The sequence below is a fragment of the Stylophora pistillata genome, chromosome 13, assembly GCF_964205215.1.
Source record: "Stylophora pistillata chromosome 13, jaStyPist1.2, whole genome shotgun sequence".
Classification (NCBI taxonomy): domain Eukaryota; kingdom Metazoa; phylum Cnidaria; class Anthozoa; order Scleractinia; family Pocilloporidae; genus Stylophora; species Stylophora pistillata.
Window position 1 is genome coordinate 12,429,745 of NC_142531.1, and position 27,925 is coordinate 12,457,669.

At 36.8% G+C, this 27,925-nt stretch overlaps 1 protein-coding gene across 1 annotated transcript; it reads right to left on the reverse strand.

The window, feature by feature from the left end:
• Positions 1-89: 89 nt before the first annotated feature.
• LOC111336548 (ankyrin repeat domain-containing protein 13D) lies at positions 90-26,639 on the reverse strand. The gene is made up of 16 exons (XM_022942658.2): positions 26,465-26,639; positions 26,221-26,356; positions 25,159-25,283; positions 24,391-24,436; positions 23,622-23,675; positions 22,678-22,767; positions 22,485-22,554; positions 21,940-22,053; positions 16,199-16,344; positions 14,721-14,800; positions 6,058-6,157; positions 5,077-5,195; positions 4,258-4,336; positions 3,337-3,582; positions 2,435-2,576; positions 90-1,396 (listed from the first exon to the last, which is right to left on the reverse strand). The coding sequence occupies exons 1-16, from the start codon at positions 26,603-26,605 to the stop codon at positions 1,174-1,176; spliced, it is 1,911 nt and encodes a 636-aa protein (XP_022798393.1). The 5' UTR covers positions 26,606-26,639; the 3' UTR covers positions 90-1,173.
• Positions 26,640-27,925: the final 1,286 nt, after the last annotated feature.

Genomic DNA, 27,925 nt, shown 5'->3' on the forward strand with positions numbered 1-27,925 from the left:
CTAAAATTTCATGTGTTTGCCTCATCTTCACAATTTTTTTGAAAAAGGGCCTGTCAGTTTAAGTTATGACAAAAGAAACAAGTTGTCCATGAGTTTGAAAAGTTATTTATTTAGCGCTAGAGCAACTAATAAAAATGTCCTCTTTTAATTAGATGTTTAAAAAATGAATTATTGCACAAATAGCTCCTAAATAAAAGGGGAATTCACATGTCTGCCCATCCAACGTGGCATTGAAACAAAAAAAACTAATGACAGTCCCAAGTTGTACGGACAGCATGACTAGAAACCAAATTGCATCCAGCCATCTCTATGAAGACTCCCCAAGAATAGACAACAACAGTAATGAACAAAAAATTCTAACATTTACTGGTCTGATAAATAAAATGTTATTGTTTTTACTAATCACATTTCCTCTTGTTTCACTTTAAATCTGTACAGTCTCCCAGAGAACAAAATACAATTAATAGTAAGGGGGAATAATTTATGAACAAAATACAAGGTAAAAGTAATTATGCATTCTATCCAAAAAAAAAATGAAAATGTTCTCAATCCCCACCAAAAAAGTTTTGAGAAAAATAGAATTTAAAAAAATTCTTTTTAATGATACTGTTCATATAATCTGAAACTTCTTGAGTAATATTACTGCAGACACTTGACAAAGTTGACTCTGATAAGCATGAAACAAACACTTGTTCATACAATATTAGTCTCCAATTCCAAAGCATTCAGACAGTGCAGAGTCTAACAAAATAAGATGTGACATTTGACACAAAAAAACAAGTTAATTTTTTGTTATGCAAATACAAAATGAACGCAGCAGATTGGTGATAAAATAATTTTAAAACTGGTAACAAGACTTAAATTCACTGGAGGCAAGATTTTGAGATAAAAAAAAACATTGGAAAATGTCAAGAGCAATAATTTATGATACTCATAATTCTTATAGTTTCCTACTTTTAAACCTTCAATTCAATGCTTTGCAAGAATTCTTCTTTCCTTTTTAGATTAGTAGTCGATTCCAGAAATAAACAAGAAATATCAGTACCTTCAAAAAAAAACCTCAGCTTCAGCTTCACTTTACAAACTAACTACAAGTAGTAACTACCGTAATCTCAGCAAGTTCCATTCAAATGCAGTTAAAGAGTTTTGAGCCTGACCTGAAAGCTACATGAATTAACTTTCTGCAAGAGATAGCTGAATAACTTGAGCCAGCTGTTCCTCTTCCTGTTTTCGAAGCCGTTCGTCTTCCTCCAGCTGCTGTTCAGAAAGTGCCATTGCTAGCTGCAAGTCTTCATCATAGGCAATGGTTCCATCTCCAGGTTGTCTTTGAACAGGAACAACCTGTGGGGTTTGTCCCTCGTCAACACCACCTTCTCTCATGCTTTCTCTTATAGCACTGTTTGAAAAATATTGTCTAAAATCACATAAAAATCTCACTTTGCACTCACAAGCTTGGGAAGATAATTAACTGAGAGTTCCATGTCACTCCTAATACCTCTGTGTCAGGAACACATAGTAGATAAGTATTATAAGTATAATTACTCAGGTGATTATAGAAATTCTTATGCTCTTATTAGCCAAGAATGGCATCATATTCTGCTATGATTACCTCCTGCGAGGTGATTATAGTTTCAAAATGGCCACCTCGTGCTTTGTCGATGTGTTTGAAGAGGAAATTAATTTAATGAAAGAAAATGCCATTCCGAGGAATACCATACACGCCACAAAGTTTGGAATGACACTCTTCAAAGGTACACGTGGTAAGGTGTGAAAATTGTGCTAAACTTAACAAAGAAACCATTTAAATTCCTATGAAAGTTTTGCTTATGTTGACATGCATGAATAAATCAAAACAACTACATTAAATTTTTGCAACACTTTATTTACTTAACAGAATGGTTTAAACAACAAACTGAATTTACCACTCACTTTGAGGCAATGGAGGTCAACGAGATGAATAAATGTTTGTCAAAATTTTACGTCTCAGTCAGAGGAAAGACAGGACTTTTTACAAGAGAAATAGTCTGTTATCCATGCGCGCGGCTCTCACTTAGTTGTTCACTGATGCGGGACAATTACAAATAAAATTTAACATTCCTTTGCTCATTTCTATAATCACCTGAGTAATTATACTAAAACAATTATTTGCCTCAGGCTTGTGAATATTTACCAATATTCACTTCACCTTCAGCGAATAATTGTTAAATAGTGTCATCGTGAGGGAAAGGACAAAACAGTTCACACAATATTTGGTGATGCTACAATTGTTATTCTAGTAAAGTAACTAAGGTGAAAGTATTTTCCAGTCACCTCAAGAATACAAATGTATTAAATATAACAGAACCCTGAAGAAGTAGGAGAGGCTTTGCTAAATGGTTGCATAGAACATGGTGAACAAGAACCATTTTTAGTAGATGTAAAGTGCAATAAATACCGTTGCAAGTCATCATCTTCCTGTTGCCGGCTGTCTTGTAAAGCCTGAAGAGTCATAATCTGTGAAGGGTCCTGTTGATATTCAAGCAAGCTCTGTTGTATGACTAGTTGCAGCATCTCATCTTCTTCATCTCTGAGAGGAGCTTATAGACCATCAAGAAAGATACAGCTTGGTCAGTTTTTGATTTCTTACTGACAATGATAAAACAGTAAGTCCCTAAGCTTCCAATGTTCTCAACAATTTCATTTTCAGTTGCCATTTTTGAGAGACAATAGATTTCACATTACCAATAGAAGATGCTTTCTTTGTGTATTTTAATTTTCAGTATGTCATAGCAATTATTGCAAGGTTGGCCAACGACTAGTGATCATTCTTCTTTCCATTGTCATGATATGTGGATCAAGATGTCAGTATAGCTAAAGTGAAGTTGATATACCTATTTTCTAGAGCTAAATTATTCTTGGCATTATGAATGCTTTCCCAGACAATACATGATACCAGAGGAGTAGATCCTTCTGTTTGTGAAACCTTCGGAGAAAGTGGGCCCATGCAAAGTACAAATAGCAGCACGAGGTGACCACAGTAAGCTATGGTCATGTTGAACTGGCCAAACAAAGTTTTAGAGGATTAGGTCTTACTTCTGAACAGTCAAGGTAAATATACATTTCATTCATTGCTACAGACCAGCTGATTGGTCCCTAGCCATGAAACTTTAAGAGGTGAAAGTAAGAAGAGCAATCAAAATATTAATTACCACATTTAATTTGGTTATTCATTAGCACAGATGTATGAAAGCATGCATATCAACAGACTCTTTAGTCTGACAATATCTATTGACCAGCTGTTATTTTCCAGCCCTGCAAAATGCACGTTTTCATTCTTCCAACTAAAATGTTACTCACCAACTGGTTGATCCAGATTAACCTCTCTGTAGTCTGCTGGGGCATCAAAACAAGTTGATTCTATGACACACCTTGCAGCCAGCCCAGGCACTAAGGGGTCTTCCTCCCCTTCAGTAGAGTTGAGGCTATCTTCTCCAGTTTCTTGCATATCAGCTCTGATTGCATGCACTCCTTCCACTGCACATTCTCCTCCCCCAATATTACCAAATGTTATTTTGGCATTAAGGACATGGAACAAAGGAATTTCTGAAAAGAACCAAAACTTTACTGTCTGTAACTGCCAACGAAGTCTGGTTTCAACACGCAAACTCTTAAAAATTTATTTACATTATGGTTGTTCATGGTTGCTATAGGGAACAAAATAATTACAAGTTATTACAAAATACAAGTAGAAGGAATAGAAAAATGCAAACAACAGAGGAAATGCAATCAGACTGAGAAAGACACTCAAAAATGTTGTATGACTTGTGAACATGAAGGACAGAAAACTTAGAGTTGAATGCAGTAAAGAAATGATGTTAACTTAAAAATTAATGGACTCTGATACTCCAAATGTTCAATTTTACCCATAAACTTATACAAATCAAATTAAACAAAGCAAAATTATACGGAAAACCTAACAGAATATAAATCACCGTGAGTGAAAAGAATGCAAAAACAATAAGAAAAATGTGCATGCAAAAGACAAAAAAATGTAATAGGGACTGTAAAAAAAAAGAAATTGCAAAATGGGAATGTTGCAGTAACACTGTCTCTTTCAGTAACATCAATTGACTGACTCTGCTCTTGGTGACTGACACTTAATCCTTTTGATTATTGATTAAAAACCAGAAACACCTCAAAGTCTTATTACCGGTACATAGAAGGCTCTTATGTACCATTAACCTGAGTTAAAATTGTATGTTCTAGAACCCACGTTACCTATTTTGACTGGGAATCCTGCTGGTAGATGGAGTGCAATGAAGTCTCTAAGCTTGGCAAAATGAGTGTTGCTGATAGCCTACACCAAGATGTATTAATCCACAATAATTTTGGTCAACATTAAATTTACCTAACAATTCAAGCATAAGGATATTACTGGGAAACTGAAGAATTGTAGGGAGAAACAGAAGACATTGAAAAAGTCTTGATGATTTTAGATTGTGTTTTGTCTCATGCTGAGACCAACCCCTGACAAGGGGCTGAAAAGACTCTGGGCTTGCAATTGGGCAATCAGCACCACAGTGTACCAGTCTAAGTGGCCTGTGAGCGCTGCAAGAGTGAACTCACCAGTCACCTTGTGTTACCAAAAATCACTAAAAATAAGGTTTGTAGATTCCCTCTAGGATTTTTGCATTTTTGTTTTTGTGTTATTGTATCTGCAACATTTTTTTCCCTTTTACTATAAGAACTGACTTTTATGGAAAGGAAAATTGTACATACAACCAACCAAGTTCAAGGGCACATCAGTGAACTTGTTTAGAAATAAAGGAAATTCATGCAGGTTCCCCAAATCTGTTTATGTGCAGCGTCAATTAATTTAAGTATTGTGAAAAAATTAGGGTGGCCCTGAACTGTATTATTTCAGAGGGTAAAGGTAACTGAGCAAATGCATATATAGACACCACTTATGTTTAAAACATTGCATGTTGTAAATATAAAACTTTAAGTTAATAAAAGAGATTTCTAGACCAGGCTGCAATATATTTGGAAAGTCATTTGTTGTTCTTGATATCAAAAGTAGGGAGTCCATAGACTCACCAGCAATTTGACAATTGGAAGCACTTGTTCACGAAGGGACAAGGGGTGCTTGTCACACATTGAAATTGTAGCTTTAAACTTCTGCTTCTTTACTGTCATTTCTTTCAACTTTCCAATATCTGGAAATGTAAAAAAATGTATATTATGACTGCACAAAGGAATCCAAATTTTTTGCATCCCATTGGGTAATACACTGAAAATAAAATTACAGTGTAGGCTGAACTACAGCAACCAATTTTGGTTCAACTCAGCAAGTGTTTGAAGAAAATGAACATGTGAAAGGTACATTCAAGAGACTTGGTCCCTTCAGGTGACGAATCAAGGCAAGGACCATATAATGACACAAGTTTGCTATTCTACTTGGACTGGGTAAAGGACGAAAGCACCTATTTTTGTATGGTAATGCTGAAGTTAGTAATGTACAAGGCAATTACAGTTGCTAGTGGGCTAGCTTAATTATAGTGGTGTGACAGTGAAACCCAGGGGTAAAAAATGTTGTAACTACCCTTGTTTTTAAGGGTTTCTAAGATGAGGGGCAAATAGCTTGTAAAATATAAAGACTAAAAGATTCATCCTCTTTTCAAATAAATTAAATCAATGTGGAAGGAAAAGTAAATTCCAAGGGGTCCTGGGAAAGTCTGCACTAAAGCAATATTATTATCTTGAAGAATTCCTCCTGAATTTCCCGTTTCTATTTTTGACAACTACGTTCACAGCACATAACATATGTGTAGTATCTTTGTCACCACCACAATAATGAAGCTCTTGACTGTTAATACCAAAATCAAAGGACCTTTCGTATTTGCTCATTATACAACAAGGTGGTTTAATCAACAATCAATAATAAAATACAGAAATGATCAAACCTACAAATTGTGGGTCAGAAATTGTTAATGTCGATCTTTATTCTGATCATGATGGTGATTAATCTGCTTACAAAAGCTGATCAGTTACCATATTCATTATGCTTGAAAGTCTCACCCTTTGTATTTAATTCTGGATTAGGATTAAAGTACTCCTCTAAACTCATTTTGTAAGGGTTAGAAGAAGTAGGATCTAGGTCTGAACCATCTTGGTCATCCTGTTGGGAAATAAACAAGAACAAGTATGCAGCAGAATGAAAAGTGCCAAAATGAGTCTTTCCCTCAATTCACCTTGAACAATACTGGATAAATGAGTCTAGTTTGGGGAGGGGGGGAAGGAAGGGGAAGCACACTATCTAAAAGAGCTATTGGAGAATTTACATCTCTAGGGCTGGGTTGTTTAAAGCTAGGTTAAGATAACATAATAAGATAGTGGGAAAACTGATTTCAGATCTGGAAACTTTAACAGAAAATTAGTAAATATATTCTTGCCTACATTCTCATGATTGAGAGGAAATTATTGCAATAAAGGCTTTCAAACAAAGGAATAAAGAAACCAAGATTAAAATTTAACCCTGGGTAAGTGCTAATTCAAGCCTTTGTACAACTTGGCCCAGGTCCTTGTCAAGTATGCTTAACACATCCCCATTTAAAAATGTACTTCACCATTTTAAAATGTACTTGACATTTTAGGAATCTTAGTTCCTGAATGAACCAATCAGATCTCAAATACATTTTTAATGAGATCTTTGGGAAATAAGTTACTGTGTCAACCAATCAGACATGGGTTTGTAATATGAACCTTACTCTTCAGGAACTAAGTTCCTCAAATAACCAATGACATGAAAGAATATATGCCATGTCATTGCTAAATTAAGATTTGTCTGTTTTATTTAAGTCAACACCAGATAAAACAGATAACAATAGATGGGACATTCTGCTAAAGTGCAGTAATGTTTCACATCAAACTGGATGCTATCTTTAGTAAAATATATATTCTTCTTTGAGGCTTTACCATTTTTATTTAGCCCTCGACGTGTACAAGCTTTTTGTAAAGCTTTGTCACAGTTGTAATTTTACAGTAAAAATTAGTTCCATTCATTGTCTTTCATGTACCATAGAAATGTTTTGAATACACTGTGGTTAACACAGCAATGGAAACGCACCTGATTGCATAAAATTCTACAGAAATCGTTGACAGAAAATGCCACCAACAGTTTTGCCGCGCTTTTTATCTGCGCCGAAAGCCGAATATCAAGAAAGCGATCAAATGACCATTATCTTTTCTAATGACTGTCAAGTCATCTTTGGTTAACGTGCAAATGATTGTGACCCCGTGATAAAATTTCTCAACCTCATTATGTAAATGACACGTTCTCACAAAGCGAGGAGATTTTACGAGCTTTCATGTCATGAATGTGATAATGGCATTACAATAGCCACGATACCGTAACGCTTACTAGAAAGTAAGCAAGAACTTGACCTGTGGCCGCAAGAGAAACTTTATCACCTTACTTCTCCGCCCTATGTTGGGATAGACAACGATTGCGTTACATGATTTTTGCAAAGGATGTAAGCCGAATTGAAGCAAATCATGTTACTGAAACACAGCTAATTACTACTGTATTTACGAGGTGAATTAATCATCAAAAATTAGAATAATTCGTTTAACATCTTCCATAATCAAATGCTAGCAGTTAAGTAAACTTGAACCTTTGCTACTATAATTATTCTGTTACATGTTATGATAATCCAACGAAATTAACTTACCGGGCTTGAACGTCATTCGGATCGCGAGATTGCCATTCTCCATTCAGTTTCCATGCCAAGCGATTCAATATTTCTAATTTTTAGAAGAAATTGAATTTTTTAAAATCTAGGTTTCGCCTCCATCTCGGATAGGATGTCCACTCATTTCGCGCCATAAAGTAATTTTTGGCGGGGAATAGATCGATACCTGGTGTTTGTCGCTGTGTTTTCTGAAATGCATTCCTGACAGATTTAGCCGTGTTTTGAGACAGTTAGAATACATTCAGCGTTCAAGAAAGCCACAAAATGAAATTGATTTTGACATACAAGAATGAGGCTCGTTCACAAGAGTCCGATCTTGCGAAAGTTATCAATCGAACGCAGTTAATTTCACGGGAAGTCATGTTGTGACCTCAGCAGCATTGTTTTCCAATCTCAAGTCAAATAACCGCTTGCTGATTGGCCAAAACAGTAACTAATTTCATGACTGCGCGAGTCACCAACTACAACGTAGAATACTTATCAGCCAGACACTATCAAGATTATTTAACATATTATAACAGGAGTCTATTAAGCAGCAGCTTTTGTTACACAACACGATGTTTGTGTTAAATCGTGCCCGCACTGCCTTCTTTCAAGTAATTTTTTAAACTTCCATTCTTTTGTCGATCAAATCAGTCGGCACTTCTTCCCGTTTATGGAACCGGCTTCATCTTGATGAGATTTTCCGAGTTGTCGAAGGGGTCATAGTCCTCTTTAACCTGTGCTCAATGAAATAATTCGCATTTAGTTCGTACTTGAAACTGTCACCTCCTTCTAGGTGTCAAAATAATACAACACTCAGTTGTTCTTTTTAGCAATGTTTTTCACATCTGTATACAGTCGTCGATACAATGCGCATTACGCTCAGCAAAATGTGCACATTTGCGAGATATCTTAACAACTGTCTAAAAACATCCCCTCTACTCTTAATTTTATTATTATCCACCTTTGCTTCCGAGTTGCTTATCGTCCTCAGGCCTCAAACAGCTCGAAGCTTACAGCGTTTGAGTTGGTGAATCATTAACCACTACATTATGTCAAATTACATTCGTTTATCCCCTTCGATTATGTGGTCGATAAAATAGTTCGTATTCAGTTGATCGAAATGCTACCTTCTTTTAACTTGTGTCTTGACTTGCGTCCAAGGATTCAGTCTAATTCTTTATTTCATCAGTAGGTAATGTTGCCTCTGAGTTGGCGATCGTCTTAAAATAGCTCGAAGCGTCCAGGCTTCGAGTTAGTAAATCATTACATCATCACTAATGGCACACTACATTCAGTTGTCCTTTTTCGAATCTGGTGTTGTGAAAATTCATCGAAATTTCACCTCCTTTAAGATTTCGTAACAAAACGTATAAAGTGAGATCCTTACAACTCTTCAGTGTATTAATAGGCAAATTCACTTCTGAGCTACTGATCGCTCTGAAGCAGCTTCACTCTGCTTGATTATTTCAGCGTTAAGCTTTTTTAGAAGTCGAGAAAGGGGGTCGCACTAACGATTCCGATGTTTGAATTTGACTTAAGTCCTGTCTTGATATCATACGTATGAGACGTGCTGTAAGTGCCCTTTTGTTCTTACAAGTCACCACTGTGGTTTTTGTGGTGGCCGAGGCACCTTTTGAGATCAGTCAGGCTGATGTCCCAACTGAATGTCCTGCCTAGTTTTATAAACCTGCGCACCAGGTTTATAAAACTATTCATCAATAATATCATGCTGCTCTCACTTTCCCTCTCATACAATTCTTTGCGGATCTGTCGTCGAAAAAACAATTTCCATTTAGGTTATTGAAAATCTCCTTATCATATTGAAAACAAAACCTCATCAAAATTAACTTTCAATGCACTTTAAAACACGCCTACTACAAAAATCTCCTCAAGTGTAAAACTCAGAAGTCTTTAAGCAGCACAACAGTTTCTTTAGGAATTTATCCGCTTTATTAAAAAAAAGCACACACACACACACACACTAAAAGCAAAGCAAGACACAAAGCCTCCGGACTGTAAGAGAGGGGCAGGCAGGTTCCGTCTAAGGTCGCATTCTGACAACAAATATCTAATAAAATAAAGGGGTGAGAAGGTTTGAACTCCTAACTCAGTAGGAAAAGCGCATTGCAACTGAAGAGTGAAATGAGTTAGGATGTTTGTAATGTACGTGATATTTTGATGAACTAAATGCGAATTATTTGATCGATAACGATTCCTTAAGCTGTCGGAAAGTGGACAACTGAGTGTAGACTGAAATTAGTCATGAAGTAATGATTAACTAAGCTCATCATGTAAGCTTCGAGCTCCTTGAAGACGATCAGCATTAAGAGGCGACATTGCCTACTGGTGAAGAGAAGAATCAAATGGAATCCTTCTACGTACGTTTCAATAACCTAAATAGAAATTGTTTTTTCGACGACAGATCTGCAAAGAATTGTATGAGAGGAAAATTGAGTGCAGCATGATATTATTGATGAATAGTTTTATAAACCTGGTGCGCCTGGAGTTGTTTGAAGATTATCAAGCTGGAGGCAACGTTGCCTACTGGTAAAATTTAGAATTGAATTCAATCCTTAGATATATGTCAAGACATGGTAAAGAAGGTGACATTTCGATCAACAAAATGCGATTTATTTTACTCCCTACAGATGCGAAAGAGAACAACCCAGCGAGTGTAATTTGACATTTGTAATGATGTAATGATTCACCAACTCAAAAGCATCAAGCTTCGAGCTATTTGAAGTTGATCAGCAACTTGGAAGCAAAGTTACACACTAGTAAAATGAAGAGTAAAAGGGATTGTTAAACAGTTATAAAGATATCTTGAAAATGTTGACATTTGGCTGAGTTTTAGGCAGATTGTTTGGGCCGATCACAAACAATTCACTGCAAAAGAGGACAACTGAGTGTTGTATGATTGTCATGGTTCACTAATTCGACCCCGTGTATACTTTGAGCTAGCGCTGTTTGAAGACGACTATAAACCCGAAGGCAACAATGCCTATTTCTAAAATTAAGAATTAAACTGTATCCTTCGAAATTTGTCAAGACATGTTGAAGAAGGTGGCATTTCGATCAAATAAATGCGAATTTCTTCAACGACCAGAGTTTGGTAGGGAGTAGAACATCACGCAATATTGTTATCAAGGTCATCCGGCAAGGTACGGCCTGCTTTGAGGCAGGACATTCAATTGGGACATCAGCCTGACTGATCTCAAAAGGTGCCTCGGCCACCACAAAAACCACAGTGGTGACTTGTAAGAACAAAAGGGCACTTACAGCACGTCTCATACGTATGATATCAAGACAGGACTTAAGTCAAATTCAAACATCGGAATCGTTAGTGCGACCCCCTTTCTCGACTTCTAAAAAAGCTTAACGCTGAAATAATCAAGCAGAGTGAAGCTGCTTCAGAGCGATCAGTAGCTCAGAAGTGAATTTGCCTATTAATAAACTGAAGAGTTGTAAAGATCTCGCTTTACACGTTTTGTTACGAAATCTTAAAGGAGGTGAAATTTCGATGAATTTTCACAACACCAGATTCGAAAAAGGACAACTGAATGTAGTGTGACATTAGTGATGATGTAATGATTTACTAACTCGAAGCCTGGACGCTTCGAGCTATTTTAAGACGATCGCCAACTCAGAGGCAACATTACCTACTGATGAAATAAAGAATTAGACTGAATCCTTGGACGCAAGTCAAGACACAAGTTAAAAAAAGGTAGCATTTCGATCAACTGAATACGAACTATTTTATCGACCACATATTCGAAAGGGGATAAACGAATGTAATTTGACATAATGTAGTGGTTAATGATTCACCAACTCAAACGCTGTAAGCTTCGAGCTGTTTGAGGCCTGAGGACGATAAGCAACTCGGAAGCAAAGGTGGATAATAATAAAATTAAGAGTAGAGGGGATGTTTTTAGACAGCTGTTAAGATATCTCGCCAATGTGGACATTTTGCTGAGCATAATGCGCATTGTATCGACGACTGTATACAGATGTTAAAAACATTGCTAAAAGAACAACTGAGTGTTGTATTATTTTGACACCTAGAAGGAGGTGACAGTTTCAAGTACGAACTAAATGCGAATTATTTCATTGAGCACAGGTTAAAGAGGACTATGACCCCTTCGACAACTTGGAAAATCTCATCAAGATGAAGCCGGTTCCATAAACGGGAAGAAGTGCCGACTGATTTGATCGACAAAAGAATGGAAGTTTAAAAAATTACTTGAAAGAAGGCAGTGCGGGCACGATTTAACACAAACATCGTGTTGTGTAACAAAAGCTGCTGCTTAATAGACTCCTGTTATAATATGTTAAATAATCTTGATAGTGTCTGGCTGATAAGTATTCTACGTTGTAGTTGGTGACTCGCGCAGTCATGAAATTAGTTACTGTTTTGGCCAATCAGCAAGCGGTTATTTGACTTGAGATTGGAAAACAATGCTGCTGAGGTCACATGACTTCCCGTGAAATTAACTGCGTTCGATTGATAACTTTCGCAAGATCGGATTCTTGTGAACGAGCCTCATTCTTGTATGTCAAAATCAATTTCATTTTGTGGCTTTCTTGAACGCTGAATGTATTCTAACTGTCTCAAAACACGGCTAAATCTGTCGGGAATGCATTTCAGAAAACACAGCGACAAACACCAGGTATCGATCTATTCCCCGCCAAAAATTACTTTATGGCGCGAAATGAGTGGACATCCTATCCGAGATGGAGGCGAAACCTAGATTTTAAAAAATTCAATTTCTTCTAAAAATTAGAAATATTGAATCGCTTGGCATGGAAACTGAATGGAGAATGGCAATTTCGCGATCCGAACGACGTTCAAGCCCGGTAAGTTAATTTCATTGGATTATCATAACATGTAACAGAATAATTATTTACAAATTGTGTAGGAAAGGTTCAAGTTTATTTAACTGCTAGCATTTGATTATGGAAGATGTTAAACGAATTATTCTAATTTTTGATGATTAATTCACCTCGTAAATACAGTAGTAATTAGCTGTGTTTCAGTAACATGATTTGCTTCAATTCGGCTTACATCCTTTGCAAAAATCATGTAACGCAATCGTTGTCTATCCCAAAATAGGGCGGAAAAGTAAGGTGATAAAGTTTCTCGTGCGGCCACAGGTCAAGTTCTTGCTTACTTTCTAGTAAGCGTTACGGTATCGTGGCTATTGTAATGTCATTATCACATTCGTGACATGAAAGCTCGTAAAATCTTCTCGCTTTGTGAGAACGTGTCGTTTACATAATGAGGTTGAGAAATTTTATCACGGGGTCGCGATCATTTGCACGTTAACTTAAGATGACTTGACAGTCATTAGAAAAGATAGGGGTCATTTGATCGCTTTCTTGATATTCGGCTTTTGGCGCAGATAAAAAGCGCAGCAAAACTGTTGGTGGCATTTTCTGTCAACGATTTCTGTAGAATTTTATGCAATCAGGCGCGTTTCCATCGCTGTGTTAACCACAGTGTATTCAAAACATTTCTATGGTACGTGAAAGACAATGAATGGAACTAATTTTTACTGTAAAATTACAACTGTGACAAAGCTTTACAAAAAGCTTGTACACGTCAAGGGCTAAATAAAAATGGTAGAGCCTCAAAGAAGAATATATATTTTACTAAAGATAGCATCCAGTTTGATGTGAAACATTACTGCACTTTAGCAGAATGTCCCATCTATTGTTATCTGTTTTATCTGGTGTTGACTTAAATAAAACAGACAAATCTTAATTTAGCAATGACATGGCATATATTTTTTCATGTCATTGGTTATTTGAGGAACTTATTTCCTGAAGAGTAAGGTATTACAAACCCATGTCTGATTGGTTGACACAGTAACTTATTTCCCAAAGATCTCATTAAAAATGTATTTGAGATCTGATTGGTTCATTCAGGAACTAAGATTCCTAAAATGTCAAGTACATTTTAAAATGGTGAAGTACATTTTTAAATGGGGATGTGTTGCTTCTGACATCAGGTACATTTTGTGTATAATTATGTTGCAGTCCAACAATATTGGCCTGGCAATGGCCTTGCCATTCCATCTCCCAGATTCCACAAAAATACATTTTTTTTAGTGCTCTCTAATCGTGATGATTTAAGCTTGTGGTTAGCTGCTACTACATGCATTGTTAGTAATCATTTGTCCCTGAAACATTTTCACTCTTAAACTTTGAAATGAGTCAGTTTGCTAGACATAACGTCTCGTAGTCACGTTCGACGCACTAAAAACTACTATAAAACGAATACAAGAATTGTAAAAACGTGTAAAATGGTATATAAAAAGTCACTTGTAAAAATGTAGCGGAATTCCAAATCGATTTCGATCAATTACGATCAATTACGATCCTCATCAGTAGTACTCCGCCATGTTTAAAATACTCATAAATAATTGTTCATATAAGTGACTCTGAAATGTCCACACTTCTTCCAGGCTTCATGTAAGCGGTCATGATGTATCAATCACAGCTCGTGGGATTTTTTTTCAATCACGAGCTGTGATTGATACATCATGACCGCTTACATGAAGCCTGGAAGAAGTGTGGACATTTCAGAGTCACTTATATGAACAATTATTTATGAGTATTTTAAACATGGCGGAGTACTACTGATGAGGATCGTAATTGATCGAAATCGATTTGGAATTCCGCTACATTTTTACAAGTGACTTTTTATATACCATTTTACACGTTTTTACAATTCTTGTATTCGTTTTATAGTAGTTTTTAGTGCGTCGAACGTGACTACGAGACGTTATGTCTAGCAAACTGACTCAATTATCGAACACGTTCCTGGCCTCGGCCCACAAAATTTCATCACAACTTTGAAATGACTGTGAAAAAAAGTCAAGTTAGATAGGTCAAATTTATAAACAAAAAAATTAATTCAACAGTCTGAGCTACTTTTGTTTACCCACAACATAGCCAAAATTGTCCTTTTAATGAACCTAAAAACTATACTCAAGAAACTTTCACCTCCACATTATTTGATAAATTCTCTTCTTCAATGCCCAGGAGAGTTTGTAGACCATTTGCAGCAAATGTATCATTTGTATCTGTTAAATAAGACAGAAAACAGAATAGTATGATTCAATTTTGCAGCTTTACAAAAAGAGCATAGTAAGGGTCATAAGTTGGCTCTTTCTATAAAACAATGCTTTAACTTAGGAATCTCAGATGATATGATTTGGTCCAAAATAGTTTTAGGTAATAATTTGACTTTAAATTGTGTTTGCCTTCAATTGACCTTCCCATTGTAAAAAAAAATTATTTAAGGAGGCTCAAGCAATTACCTGTTTGAAGGAAGTACTGTTTGATCTATCAATAAAACTACATTTGATTTCTTTATTGCTTCAATAAATGGTATATATAAAAATCATTGGTATCTTTCCTGAAGCAAGAAATTTCAATAACTAAGCTACATCCTCTTGAAATGTTCTTGATAAATAAATAAATAAAATAAATAAATAACTTTATTAAACACAGAATTAAAAAAGTTATCATTTATTTAGATTGAAGCTGTGTACAGAATAAATTGTACTATACAATCATATCAATAAAATTAATTAAATAAATAAGTATAAAAGCTAAGTATATATACAACTAAAATCACATACAATCATTTCTCAAACCAATAGTTTGAAGTAAAAACTCCTTTAGATTCAGAATTCTTAACTTGATTTGGTAAGTCATTAAAAAGCTCAGTGCCTGCATAAGAAAATAATCTACTCCCCGATTTAGATGACATCCTATTCAAATGAATATTACTACGTCCCCTAGTAATTCTAATTATGTATATCCAAATTATGAGAAAACAAATTCAATGAGTAGGATGGACAAAAACCATTTATGCAGTGGAAAACTTGAAGACATTTGTGGAAGGTCCATCTCTCAGTTAGTGGTAACCAACCTAACTCCTTAAAGAGCTTGATCTCAGCTTTAATTTATGCCTCTGAATCAAAACTAGTTCAATGAGTGACCCCTATTTTCTTTATTTTGTTGACATGCAAACAATATATTATTTGTATTCATGTTTCTGAAAGTTATAAAATCTACAGGGTAGGTTCAGAGCCACCTTAGTTTATCAAGACCTGCTACAGGTTACCGTGAACCCACACAACAGAATTTTTGGGAACTTCATGTAAAGATAAAACTAGATGAGATGATTGCAAATGACCATGAAATATGGGGTCACCAAATTCTCATTTGAACTAGGGGTATATCATGTAAAGATTAAGGCGGTTCTTGAATTTTTTTTAGTACCCCTTTTTAAAAGGATTTGGATCTTAAAAACAGCTTAACTAATTTGGGCCACCTGGATTAGAAGATCAGGAGTCAAAAATAAGTCTTAGAATGCTGAAAGGCCAAATGCATTGGAAAGTGGCAAGGATGGCCAAGGATCACCTATTGAACATTCAATTTAAAAAAGAGAAGTCATGCAGAGATGAACTCACTTTGAGCCACCTGTTTATCTTCGGCATTCAAGTGCTCCACTCGTGTTTTAGTGAGAACTTCCACCCCACTTGCAGTATACACTTTGCACTCATATCCATTCACAACCTCTGTCTTGTCTCCACCCCAACCCCACATGGTTTTGTGCCTTGTGGATTGCAAAGAGTAGTTAATTTTATTTGAAGGAAGACAACGATTTTCAATACCTACCAATGCTGACAGTCTTAAAGTTATCTAAAGCGTGATAAACATTTGTAGTAAAAATTACTTCTACCATGCAGTATGCCCTTTCCACTTTTTCTTAGTAACTTATTACCTTTTTTCTCTGTTAATAATCTTAAGTTTATGATTTTAGGTCACCAAATGGCAACTTTGAAAGGTTAGAGGTTGGAGCCAAAGAGAATCATAGTCAACGTCATGATGTTTGGCAAATCAATTTAACTGTGTTGTGGAGGGCTTATTCTGACAGAAAATCTGGCTCACACAAAAAAAAAACAAAAACAAAAAAGGGAAAGAGAGAGAGAGAGAAAAGAAAACATATTCAATCTTTGCATGTTGTCCTTCAGTAACATTTTGGGAAAAACAATAAAAACACTAATGTGGCCTTGAATTACTGTAAAATATTGTTGAAGTCTGAGCTTTCGCCGCTCGACGGCATCATCCAGGACAGATAAGATAAAATATTCCGCGAGGGCCGAATAAAAGGGAGAAAAGTGTCACTATACTAATGAGGTAGTGTAACTGTGAGGGGATCCAGTGTGATATGGGAGGTGTTAGAACAATAGGTCTGTGAATTCAATGCATTCCTCTTGGGAGTTAAGTGTAGGTTTGTTTTTCCCTATGTAAAACGCTTCAAATAGGCGGAGGTTTATTGGGTCATTTTCTAATGTAATGATTTTGACTTCAATACCTTTGTAATCCTTGTCTTGGCATATAGCAATGTTTGTTTGCGGACAAATTTACACTTCTGAGATGTTCTTTCACATGGTCGTGGATTGAGGGAGTGGTGCTCCCGATGTAGTCTCAGTTACAGTTTTTGCATGTAATTTGGTAAACAGCATATCTCAATAAACACAGGTTGGTATGTGCGATGGGGCAAATGTATCTTGTGCATTATATGCTCCCTGATTTTGTGAGAGAGGGCTTTTCTGAGGGTGTATAACTTGTGTGCAATGCACACAGGTATTCCCTCTTTACAGAAGATGTTAGTGATCTTCTGGTCTAAACGTATGGAGATATAGATCTTCAGGTATGACCATTTTTTCTTTTCGGTGTTGGAAGGGAGAGAGTCTTTGCGATAATTCTGGGGTTGTTGTATGTGGTGTATGTAGCTCTCTGAGTATCCGTTTAGGTGCAGGATTTCGTCAAATGCACCTTGATGTTTTGCATCTGTAGTTTGTGTAGAGTATTAGTAATGAATATATTTCCACTTGTTTCGAATGAAGTTGGTCTTGGCTTTCTTGGGAATACCTGATTGATGGTGTACAAACAATGGTTTTTTAGCTTTTTTAGTTTTTTTCTTGTAAAAATCAAAGGAGCTTTTGCCGTCTTTAGAGATGGTAACTTTGAAGTCTATAGTACTGACAGTTTGTGGCCATTAGGTGTTGTTTCCAGTTTCTCAATTTCAAACTTCAATTTTGGATGCAGGTTATTCATTGTGTGGTGGAACTGGTCTGCTATTTCTTTGTTAGTTGTTTGTAGGTAGATGTCATTGACATATCTCTTGTAAGGGTTTATGGAGAGGTGTGAGGATAGTGCGATGGTTTCAAGTTGTCCATAAAGAGAATGGCTAGAATTCCTGAAATGCTTGAACCCATGGGGAGACCTTCCTTTTGGTGGAAGACTTGGCCATTGAAAGAGAAGTACATGTGATTTAATGTAAATGTGAGAAGATCCATAATGTCTTGCTTGGAGAGGTGGAATATTGGCTTTTGAATTCGGTCAACAGCAGTAGTGATGGCTTCCTGTATGGGAAATGAGGTGTATAGTGACACCACATCGAGGCTGCAAGGATATGTTAATGTTTTGTTGGTGGTGGGATCACTGGATTGAATGTAGTTAATGAGCTCTAGGCTGTTTTCTAAATGTGCTGGGATATTCTTTAGCATCCGTTTAAGGGTGTTGGTGAGCAACCATGAGATATGTTGCGTCGGTCTATTGCTGTTGGATACTATGGGTTGTATTTTGATGTCCAGGCCCGTTTTGTGGGTTTTGATGAGGTGGTAAAACCAGGGTAAATCGGTGTTCGAGGACAGGAAGCTTTTCTGGACAAAAGCTGGGAACTCATTTTGTAGGCAGATGTTTTCCAGGATGCGTTGATCTTGTTTAGTACTGTGTAATTTACTGGCTGTGTTGTATGCCAAGTATCATGAGGAGCGGATTTCAGATGCTATCTCAGATGTGAAATCAGATGTTATCTTCTCATCAAGTTGATACTTGGCTTACTACACAGCACTAAATTTCTAAAACTGCTAAACAACCTCAGGAACCTCGACAATGCCAGTACCTTAGTTAACAGCTTACAAAATCCAACAAATGCAGCTACCAACACAGAAAACAACCGCAACGCCACCAACATGAAAAATACACATAGTGACACCACGAACCTAACCAGCCTAGTCACCGACCTCAGAAGCCAACTCAACACCCAAGAAATCTATCTCTTGTCTAAAGGCCCAAAGTTTAGCCTCTCCCCCAGCACCAATGAACACACAATCACAGGAGTTAACGTTGTATTCTTCCAACTCACCAACCAAATCACTGGAAACAGCTCCGCGAATGAAATCCCCAACCCTCACATTTTATCGCCCACCCCCAAACCAGCCACATCTACAGACCTAGGTCTAAAGACGAACTTGAGAGCAAGCTCCAGAGGATCCATTTAAAACTCCAAACCATTCTTAAGTCAATACTCCCCCAATGGAAGTGGTCAAGCATCAGTTCTTCTGACGTAAAAACAGTCAAAGATCTCAAAGAAAAGAATTACATATGCATCCCGAGTGACAAAGGCACTGAACTCTGTGTAATACCACAAGATACACACACAAGTCGCCCTTGATCACCTTAATGACTGAAACACATACCAGAAAGTTACTCATATGTCAGCCAAAACAGTCAAAAACAAGATCAATGCAGCCTGGAAAAATATCTGCCTACAAAATAAGTTCCCAGCTTTTCCCTGTCCTTGGACACCAATTTACCCCGGTTTTACCAACTCATCAAAACCCACAAAATGGGCCCGGACATCAAAATATGACCCATAGTATTCAACAGCAACGGACCAACACAACGCATCTCATGGTCGCTCGCCAACACCCTTAAACCGATGCTAGTAAAGAATGTCCCAGCACAATTAGAAAACAGCCTAGAGCTTATTAACTACATTTAATCCGACGATTCCACCACCACTGCACAATGAATAACCTTCATCCAAACTTGAAGTTTGAAATTGAGAAACTGGAAACAACACCTAACAGCCACAAACTGTTACTACTAGACTTCGAAGTTACCATCTCTAAAGACGGTAAAAGCTCCTTTGAGTTTTACAAGAAAAAAACTGAAAAACCATTGTTCGTACACCATCAAACGGCTATTCCCAAGAAAGCCAAGACCAACTTCATTCGCAACGAGCGGAAACAAATTCATGACCGATGCTCCATACGAACTACAAATGCAAAGCATCAAGGTGCATTTGACGAAGTCCTGTGCCTAAGCGGATACTCAGAGAGCCACATACACCACCCAAAACAACCCCAGAACTGTTGCAAAGACTCTCTCCCTTCCAACACAGAAAAGAAAAAATGGTCATACCTGAAGATCCCCTATATCTCCGAACAGCTAGACTACAAGATCACTAACATCTTCCATAAAGAGGGAATACCCGTGTGCATCGCACACAAGTCATACACCCTCAGAAAAGCCCTCCCTCACAAAATCACGGAGCGTACATGCATAAGAGACAATTGCCCCATCGCACATACCAACCTGTGTTTATTGAGAAATGCTGTTTACCAAATTACATGTAAAAACTGTAAACGAGACTACATCGGGAGCACCATTCGCTCAATCCATGACTGTGTGAAAGAACATCTCAGAAGCATAAATTCATCCGTAAACAAACATTGCTATATGCCAAGACAAGGATTACAAAGGCATTGAAGTCAAAATCATTGCTTGGAAAATGACCTGGTAAACCTCTGCCTCTTTGAAGCATTTTACATAGGGAAAAACAAACCTACACTTAACTCCCGAGAGGAATGCATTGAATTCACAGACCTATTGTTCTAACACCTCCCATATCACACTGGATCCCCTCACAGTTACACTACCTCATTAGTATAGTGACACTTTTCTCCCTTTTATTCAGCCCTTGCAGAATATTTTATCTTATCCATCCCTGATGATGCCACGGAGTGGCCACGTTAGTGTTTTTATTGTTTTGGAAGACATAGTAAACAACACATTTACTCTCCCTCTTAAACAAAAATTATGATTCAACAATAAACTTCTAGTTTACTTCTTAAATGTATTTATAATAATATAATAATAATAATTTAATATTTATATTGCGCAAATTAACATGTCGATATGATCAAACGCGCATCACAACACTGTTTGGGGGACTTTGGCCAGACTGCATCAGCAGTTTACAAACAATCCAAGGAAACTTATTTGAAGATGCCCCCTCCCCCAATTCCCAGTAAACAGGCCAGACTACATCACAGTAATCTTGTGAGTGGGTTCTTTAATGTCCCCTGCCTAACCAAATTATCTAATTAATAGATGCAGGAGATGGGACCTACGGTTTATTCGTCCTTATCTGAGAAGACTAGAATGTCTATCCATTTCTTATTAATGAAATTTAGTGCATTCTCCTCAGTTATTTTAAGACCTTGAGTGTTGGTCCGGCCGGGGCTCGAACCATCGACCTCGACCTCCCGCACAACAGTCCAGCGCTCTAACCAATTGAGCTAACCGGGAAGCGGTTTAGAAAGGATTTTTGTGGGGAAAACAGGTAATTTTGTGCAGGATGAGTACCACAGAATACCCCATTAATCACAATTTAACTTTCAAGTGAACTAAATCCTGGGGAAATGCAACTTTTGCTGATTAAAATTGGGTTACAAATGACCTTGTAACCAAGTACTATCATTTAGGGGATGTTTTACACAAGCTCCCTTGTGTAAGACCACTTTTGCAAGCAAATGGCATCTGTGAATTTTACTGGTAAATATGCAGAGCAAATAAACAAGTAGAGCGGGGATCTGATCGGCAAATTTTGTAGAAGGGTTAACATAGCCTTTTAGGAGCCTGGGAAAAGCATGTATCTTCTTAAAGAGTGGACAGATTCCTAAGTTGGGCAGATCAATCAGAAAGGACTTTTGTGGGGAAAACAGGTAATTTTGTGCAGGATGAGTACCACAGAATACCCCATTAATCAGAATTTAAGCTACAGTAACTGAAAATTCTTACTAATTTTTTGGGAGGGTACAGTATTTGATAATTGTCAAGTTTACTTTGCAACCTTAGGCTTGACAGAAACTATAAAAAATATTATATTTTGCATAGTATATTCACAAGGTCACTATAGTGTCACTTTGAGGGAAAATTTCAGAACTTGTCCAGTGTACAAATTGACAGGGCTAGGAGGGCTGATATTGAAATTCATAACTGAAAATTATAAGAAATACACAAAAATTACATTATAGTCTTTTATCAAGAAAGTGTTCCAATTTTAGGCTACCTTGTAAATGCAATGTTATCTGTGTTGAGCATGGTAGCAACAGCTGGTGTTGTTAATCTGGCGTTGATAACATCCTCTGAAGGTTTAAGCCCCTCCAGGTCACGAAAATCTTCCCTAAAAAAAGAAAGAAGACAATGCTGACCATACATGTACAAAGTTTTCAAAATAATCATAACTGCAAATGCATGAAGATGTCTTATTTTTTAAATCAGACTTACCTGCCATGAATAACAATAATTATCCACAGGCAAAACCAAGTATCATAATGGCAGTTTAAATTAACACAAATACACAGAATACAAACTGTAGTTGAGAGTCATGTTGCACTCAAAATTGAAACATCAGTTGGAAGCCTCAATGGCAATTACAGTACAGAGATTTAGCTTTCAGATTTAATGACTGAACCATAATTAGAGATTAATATTGAAAGATTTTTGGTAGAACGATCACTTGCTGTAAGATGCTGGCTTCTGTCAGTTGACCGCACTCATCAACTAACTAAAGTGTAATATTATTGTAAGTTATGATCAGATGATGATACATACCTGATATGCAAAGTCTCTTTGAAGTATCTCTTTTTTTCATGATCAATCTCTAAAAATTGTCCTCCTTCAGCTTCAAAATGGATCAGTGAATCAAAATATCATCAGTTGCCCCACATGACATGAAACGGGTATATCATATGTCACAAATTAAGAATATCCAGTCATGATAAATCAGTTTTACTTAAACATTTACCTCTGCCCTTAAAAATGTAACTCCTATTACCCCTCTGCCAGTCATTCTGGTCAAAGCCAATTAATGTGGTGTCTGCTCGAACATTTGCACCTAAAACCACAATCAAGAGAAAGTTAACCACGCTAAAGGGTAAAATGTGTAAGTTGTATTATTAGATGAGTTTAGAATATTCTCAGCTATTTGAATTTCTGACCACATATGGTTGTGTTTTAATGTCCACAACTGAAACAATAACCGTTACCCTAACCCTAATCCTAACCCAGTTATTACTTGTTTTAAACCTTTAACCTCCCAGAACTTCTCATTAAAATATAAATCAAGTTAACAGATAAAGAGGGATGAGAGAAAAGGTGTATTCTTGACATAAATGTGGTCTAACCACAAATTTTTTCAACTAGCTTACACAAAAATAATTTGTAAAAAGAAAGGAGAATAATTAATCAGATGTTGGGTTTTAGAGGAGTGAAAAATAAACAGCAAAAAATTAACAACTTTTCACCAAAATGGAGGTGGCTAGTGGTGGATATTTACATTTACTAAGCCACAAGGCAGTAGGGTAAATATCCACTTCTAGCCATCCACACTAAGCTGAATAGTCGTTTTTAATTAGTACACACTCAAACAGTGAGATAATATAGCATAAAAAGACGATTTTTACTGAATCATTCCTGCAACAATTACAAAACTGACAGTAGTATCTGGCACAAATCCCTTATGAGTTGCTTGGAGATGAATAGCAAACTTAAGGATATTTGGAGTTTGAGAAGCCAATCAGAGCATGCCTTTGACTCCATCTACTGTTTTAGTATACACTTACTAAATATATGGTGTATAGTTGTATTAGTTTACCCAATAGACAATACTTGAAAATTTTCACATTTGAACCAAAATGCTCAGCTGGAACAGCACACACCACACATGGTTAAACCAAAAGCTTTACTCACCACATTTGTATATTTTGTATGTATCACTGGGACACATTCTAGACATGAATGGAACTGTAAAAAATTTCAGGAAATATTAGCAAATAGTAACAAAACTTCTGATGAGCTCCAACTAAGATAAAGCAACATTCAATAACAGAAAAGAAAAAGGATCACTGTCATGGTTATCTGACATGATTAAGAAAATAACCAAAGGTGAGTATTAGTAGCTTAGTATCCTAATTGCACTGTTAAGTGAAGAAGGGTTACTCTTGTCCCAAAAATTAACATTTCTTAAAAATGGGTAACTTAACCCTTTACCTCCCTGAACTGATTAACCTGCAACTTCTCCCTATAATATCCATACACAGTCCAGCAAACAGTTAATGAGAATACTCAAACTTATCAGGTAGAAGCTGTTACCTTGATTGAACAGTGAATTCTCAAAACCAATTTACAAGGAAATGTGTAGTAGCTAGAGGGGAGAATTCATAATCAGATCATGGGAGTTAAAAGGTTAAAGGACAAGTAATATCAAGTTTGGTACTGTTACACATTTCTTTTTCTCTATCAACAAAATCATTGCACAAGATGCAACTCAGTTCTCTCAGAGCAACTCAACAGCAACTGAATCTCAACTATATATGTAATTTTTTTCTTAAATCAGAGTGCATTTATTAGTATAGTGTAATTTTGCTGACAAACACATCTCTTCCATTGTGATAACATTCTAAGTCCAAACAGTTTACTTTAACTGTGCATTAAAAAACAATAGTAAAGTGGCTTTTACCCCAACTGGTGAATTCCCATTTCATTTCCACATAAAAATCTGGAGTCTGTAGAGTCCAGAAGAAAAAATTAGGTCTTAGTCAATACTGTTCTCTCAAAACATACCAAAGATCGACAAATCTACAGTGACAGACGCTTCTTGAATTTTCATTGCCAAGTACCAAATTTAATACTTAGTCTCTTTTCAAGGACTGTTTTCAAATGCAAGCCAAGTGGCCCATCTAACGGGATCTTATCCTGGTTTCCATAGTAAAAGGCAAAAAGGAGTACTGCAGCACCCCATTCTATGTATTGTAGCAGGTAAACCATCCTCCCAACCTTAACATATTTTGCTAGGCTTCCCAGACATTTCACTGCTACCCAATTTTATTCCTGTGTGGAGAGAGACACTGTGACAGTTATGTGTCTTCCCCAAGAAAACAACACAATGATCCCTCTAGGTTTTGAATCAGGGCCTTTTGACCTCAAATCCAATGCACCACCCCTTATGCCACCACACATTATTTTTTTTTGGTTCTTTATGGCTGCAACTTTGAATCACTGCCCTCTCAATTCTTTATAAGTTATTCCATACATTTATAGTTTTATGTAAGTAAGCATGTTTGTTAGCTCTGAAGGCTATGTAGTTGATTCAAAAGGTAACAATTCTAGAAAGTCTTTGAAATATTCAAAGACCTAGCCTTGTAAAGGTCTGGAACTAAGACAGTAATAGTATATTTATCTCACTTATGATAAGGTAAACAAATTTAATGAAAAGAACCTGACATACAGAATTGAGTTCTTCCAATAGTTCAGGAATTCCAGCAAGCCTCAGACTTCCTCTTTGAAAGTCTCGGTGTTGAAGTACAAGTGATAAAATCTCAGGGTTTCCTGTGCTAATGGCTTCGTGCGACACTAAAATACATCAAACCATGACCAGTCAAACTTGTCTAATGGTTTAGAACAACTGAGTGTATATGACAGATTTTATTATTACTTGTTTGTTTTTTTACCTTTTAGTCACCTGATAAATGAGTAATTTTTTCTTTTGTTTATGCACAAAAGCAGACACATTTAAACTTAGTAAGAGAGAAGAAATTGCCACATCATCAGAGACAAAGTTCTTGCTTTTAGATGCTTGAACTATATGAGAGGAAATGATAGCATCTTAAGCATATTTTTTTTCCAAGCAGGGTTGTCAAAATAAGCCGATAGCCGGCACATTTCACCACCTATTCTGAAAATGCAACAGTTTTTCTGAATACTTGTGGCTCAATTTCCAGCATGGAAGCATAACATTGCGTTTCTTGCTTGGTGTCACAAACGGATAACTCAAAACATTTTTGACATTGGTAATAAGCTTGAGGATACTAAGAAGACTGAACAGACAAACTAGTCACCACTCAAAATAATACATATGCTGCATTTTTGCTGAACAACCTCGTTGCAAAAATTATTTTCCCTCTTTGCTTTACCTCTATTGTATTGCTAAACGTAACCATTGCTGGTTAACTGCTGCTTCAAAGCAGCCTTTAAACATGACCTGTGTAGTGACAGGTAGCCAGAGGGAAAGGAAAAAGGCAATTTAAGGTGTAAACAATGTACAGTGGAAGGTGTAAACTGTAGATTACGGGTTATACTTACTTTTCAAGTACAGGTGCACAGGACGACGTGAATAGTTCAAATCATAGCCCATGCCAGCATTTATAGTTACTGTACTCGTACCTCAGCATCAAGTTGACCACACAATATTCCCATTATAGTTTATATCTCAAATTAATATGTGAGCGAGGCTGAGGAAAACACATCTCTTACTTAAAAACTGGCAATCTTTCTAAACTACAGTACATACCATTCCACCCATCCTGATTAATAGCGTTTGCATCGCAGCCTCCGCGAAGAAGACACTTTACACAATCCAAATAACCTAGACTAACCGCAAGATGAAGTGGTGTCCGTCCACGAGGGTCCAGAAGCTCTTTATTGTGCTACATGAAAACCACAAATACTCGGTAAATCCGTTGATTTTGCCGTGCGAAACGAATGCACACTTGTCTCGTGGTTAAAAACCGTTGCATTGCACGTAAAACACCTACCTTGTTCAAAGCAAGTTCTTCTTCAAGTGACGAGGCATCTTTATGCCAGACGTGCCAATGCAATGGATAGTCTGAAAGTATTGAATCACGTGAAATTTTGGGAGGAGATGCGGCCAGAATGTCCTTCCCACTAGCCGCCATTTTAGACCATTTTCAAGCTGTTGTCATTTACGTGTGCAGCCGCTGATCAAAGATCTCGTATACATCTGTTTCCTCTAGCCGATGACACAATTGAATGACACACCCCTCCCTAGCCCTTTTCTTCCAGCCTCATTTTATTGTTCCAGTGGTTCTTTAGGCTGGTAAGGATTAATCACGCAAGTTGACCATTTTATGCTGAAGTTTTGCTAGTTGAAATTAAAAAAAGCGCAAAACAATAAACCCCCCATGTTCTTTTTTAAGTTTTCATGGACTGCAACGAAACCGAAGATCATACAACAAAACAAAACAAAACAAAACAAAAAAAAAAGAAAAGAAAAAGAAAGAAAAGAAAAAGAAAGAAAAGAAAAATAAAGAAAGCAATATCCAACTACTTTAAACAATAGAATACAGTTGATTTTCTCTTGCTTTACTTAACATGTATGGTCAAGAGAAGATTTTTGGCATGGCAAAATGATCACACTAAGCACAATGAAATTGCCATTTTTCCTTCTTAAATTAACATCAAATGTTTCACACATTCTGCTGTTTCTCAAAAATGAAGTAAGCGCCCTATTTCGAATAAGCGCCCCCATCAGAGGTGCAATAGAATAAGCGCCCCCCTCAGAGGTGCAATAGAGAGATTTAGCGAGAGGACTCGAACGTCAGCTGACAACATGGCGTTATTAGGAATCACTATGGTACTATAAAAAAATTTAAAATCCTTGACCTTTGGTTAATGTTTTGCTCCTTGAAATGGATAGAGCAAAATTACTTGTCAATAGAGGTTGTCAACATAAATTTGACACCACCTGAACCGCAAAAAAGTGTTCCCGCAAAGTGCAAAAGATAAGGGCGTTAACCACCCCAAGAGGGATAATTGCGCCACAAATTTTGAGGACTCTCAAAAGTGTTGCACCACCTACTGGTGTTTAGTTTTGTGCTGTGGTGTGCTTATCGGTTACTGTATTATCATTGCTTCCTCCAACAGACAGTGGAAAATGGTACGAGTCCTTCCTGATGGAGGAGATTCTGAGAGTGAAACGTTTAAGGGTGGAGTATTACTATCTCTTATGGTCACGAATCGCCACATTCTTGTCAAGTAGTGACAAAATACTGCCGCTCGTTCTTACAAAGTTTCTGCTTAATACTTCGACAGATCTGCATATCCAAAATTTAAATTTCACGTGATACATCGATCAATTCTGAGCTTCAACATCCTTCTCGTTACATTAACCGCCTCCATGTTAAGAAGCACTTGTACTCGACACTTCCGGTTCAAATTCCCCACCCCGGCCAGGCAAGGTTCAAACTCCTCAACCC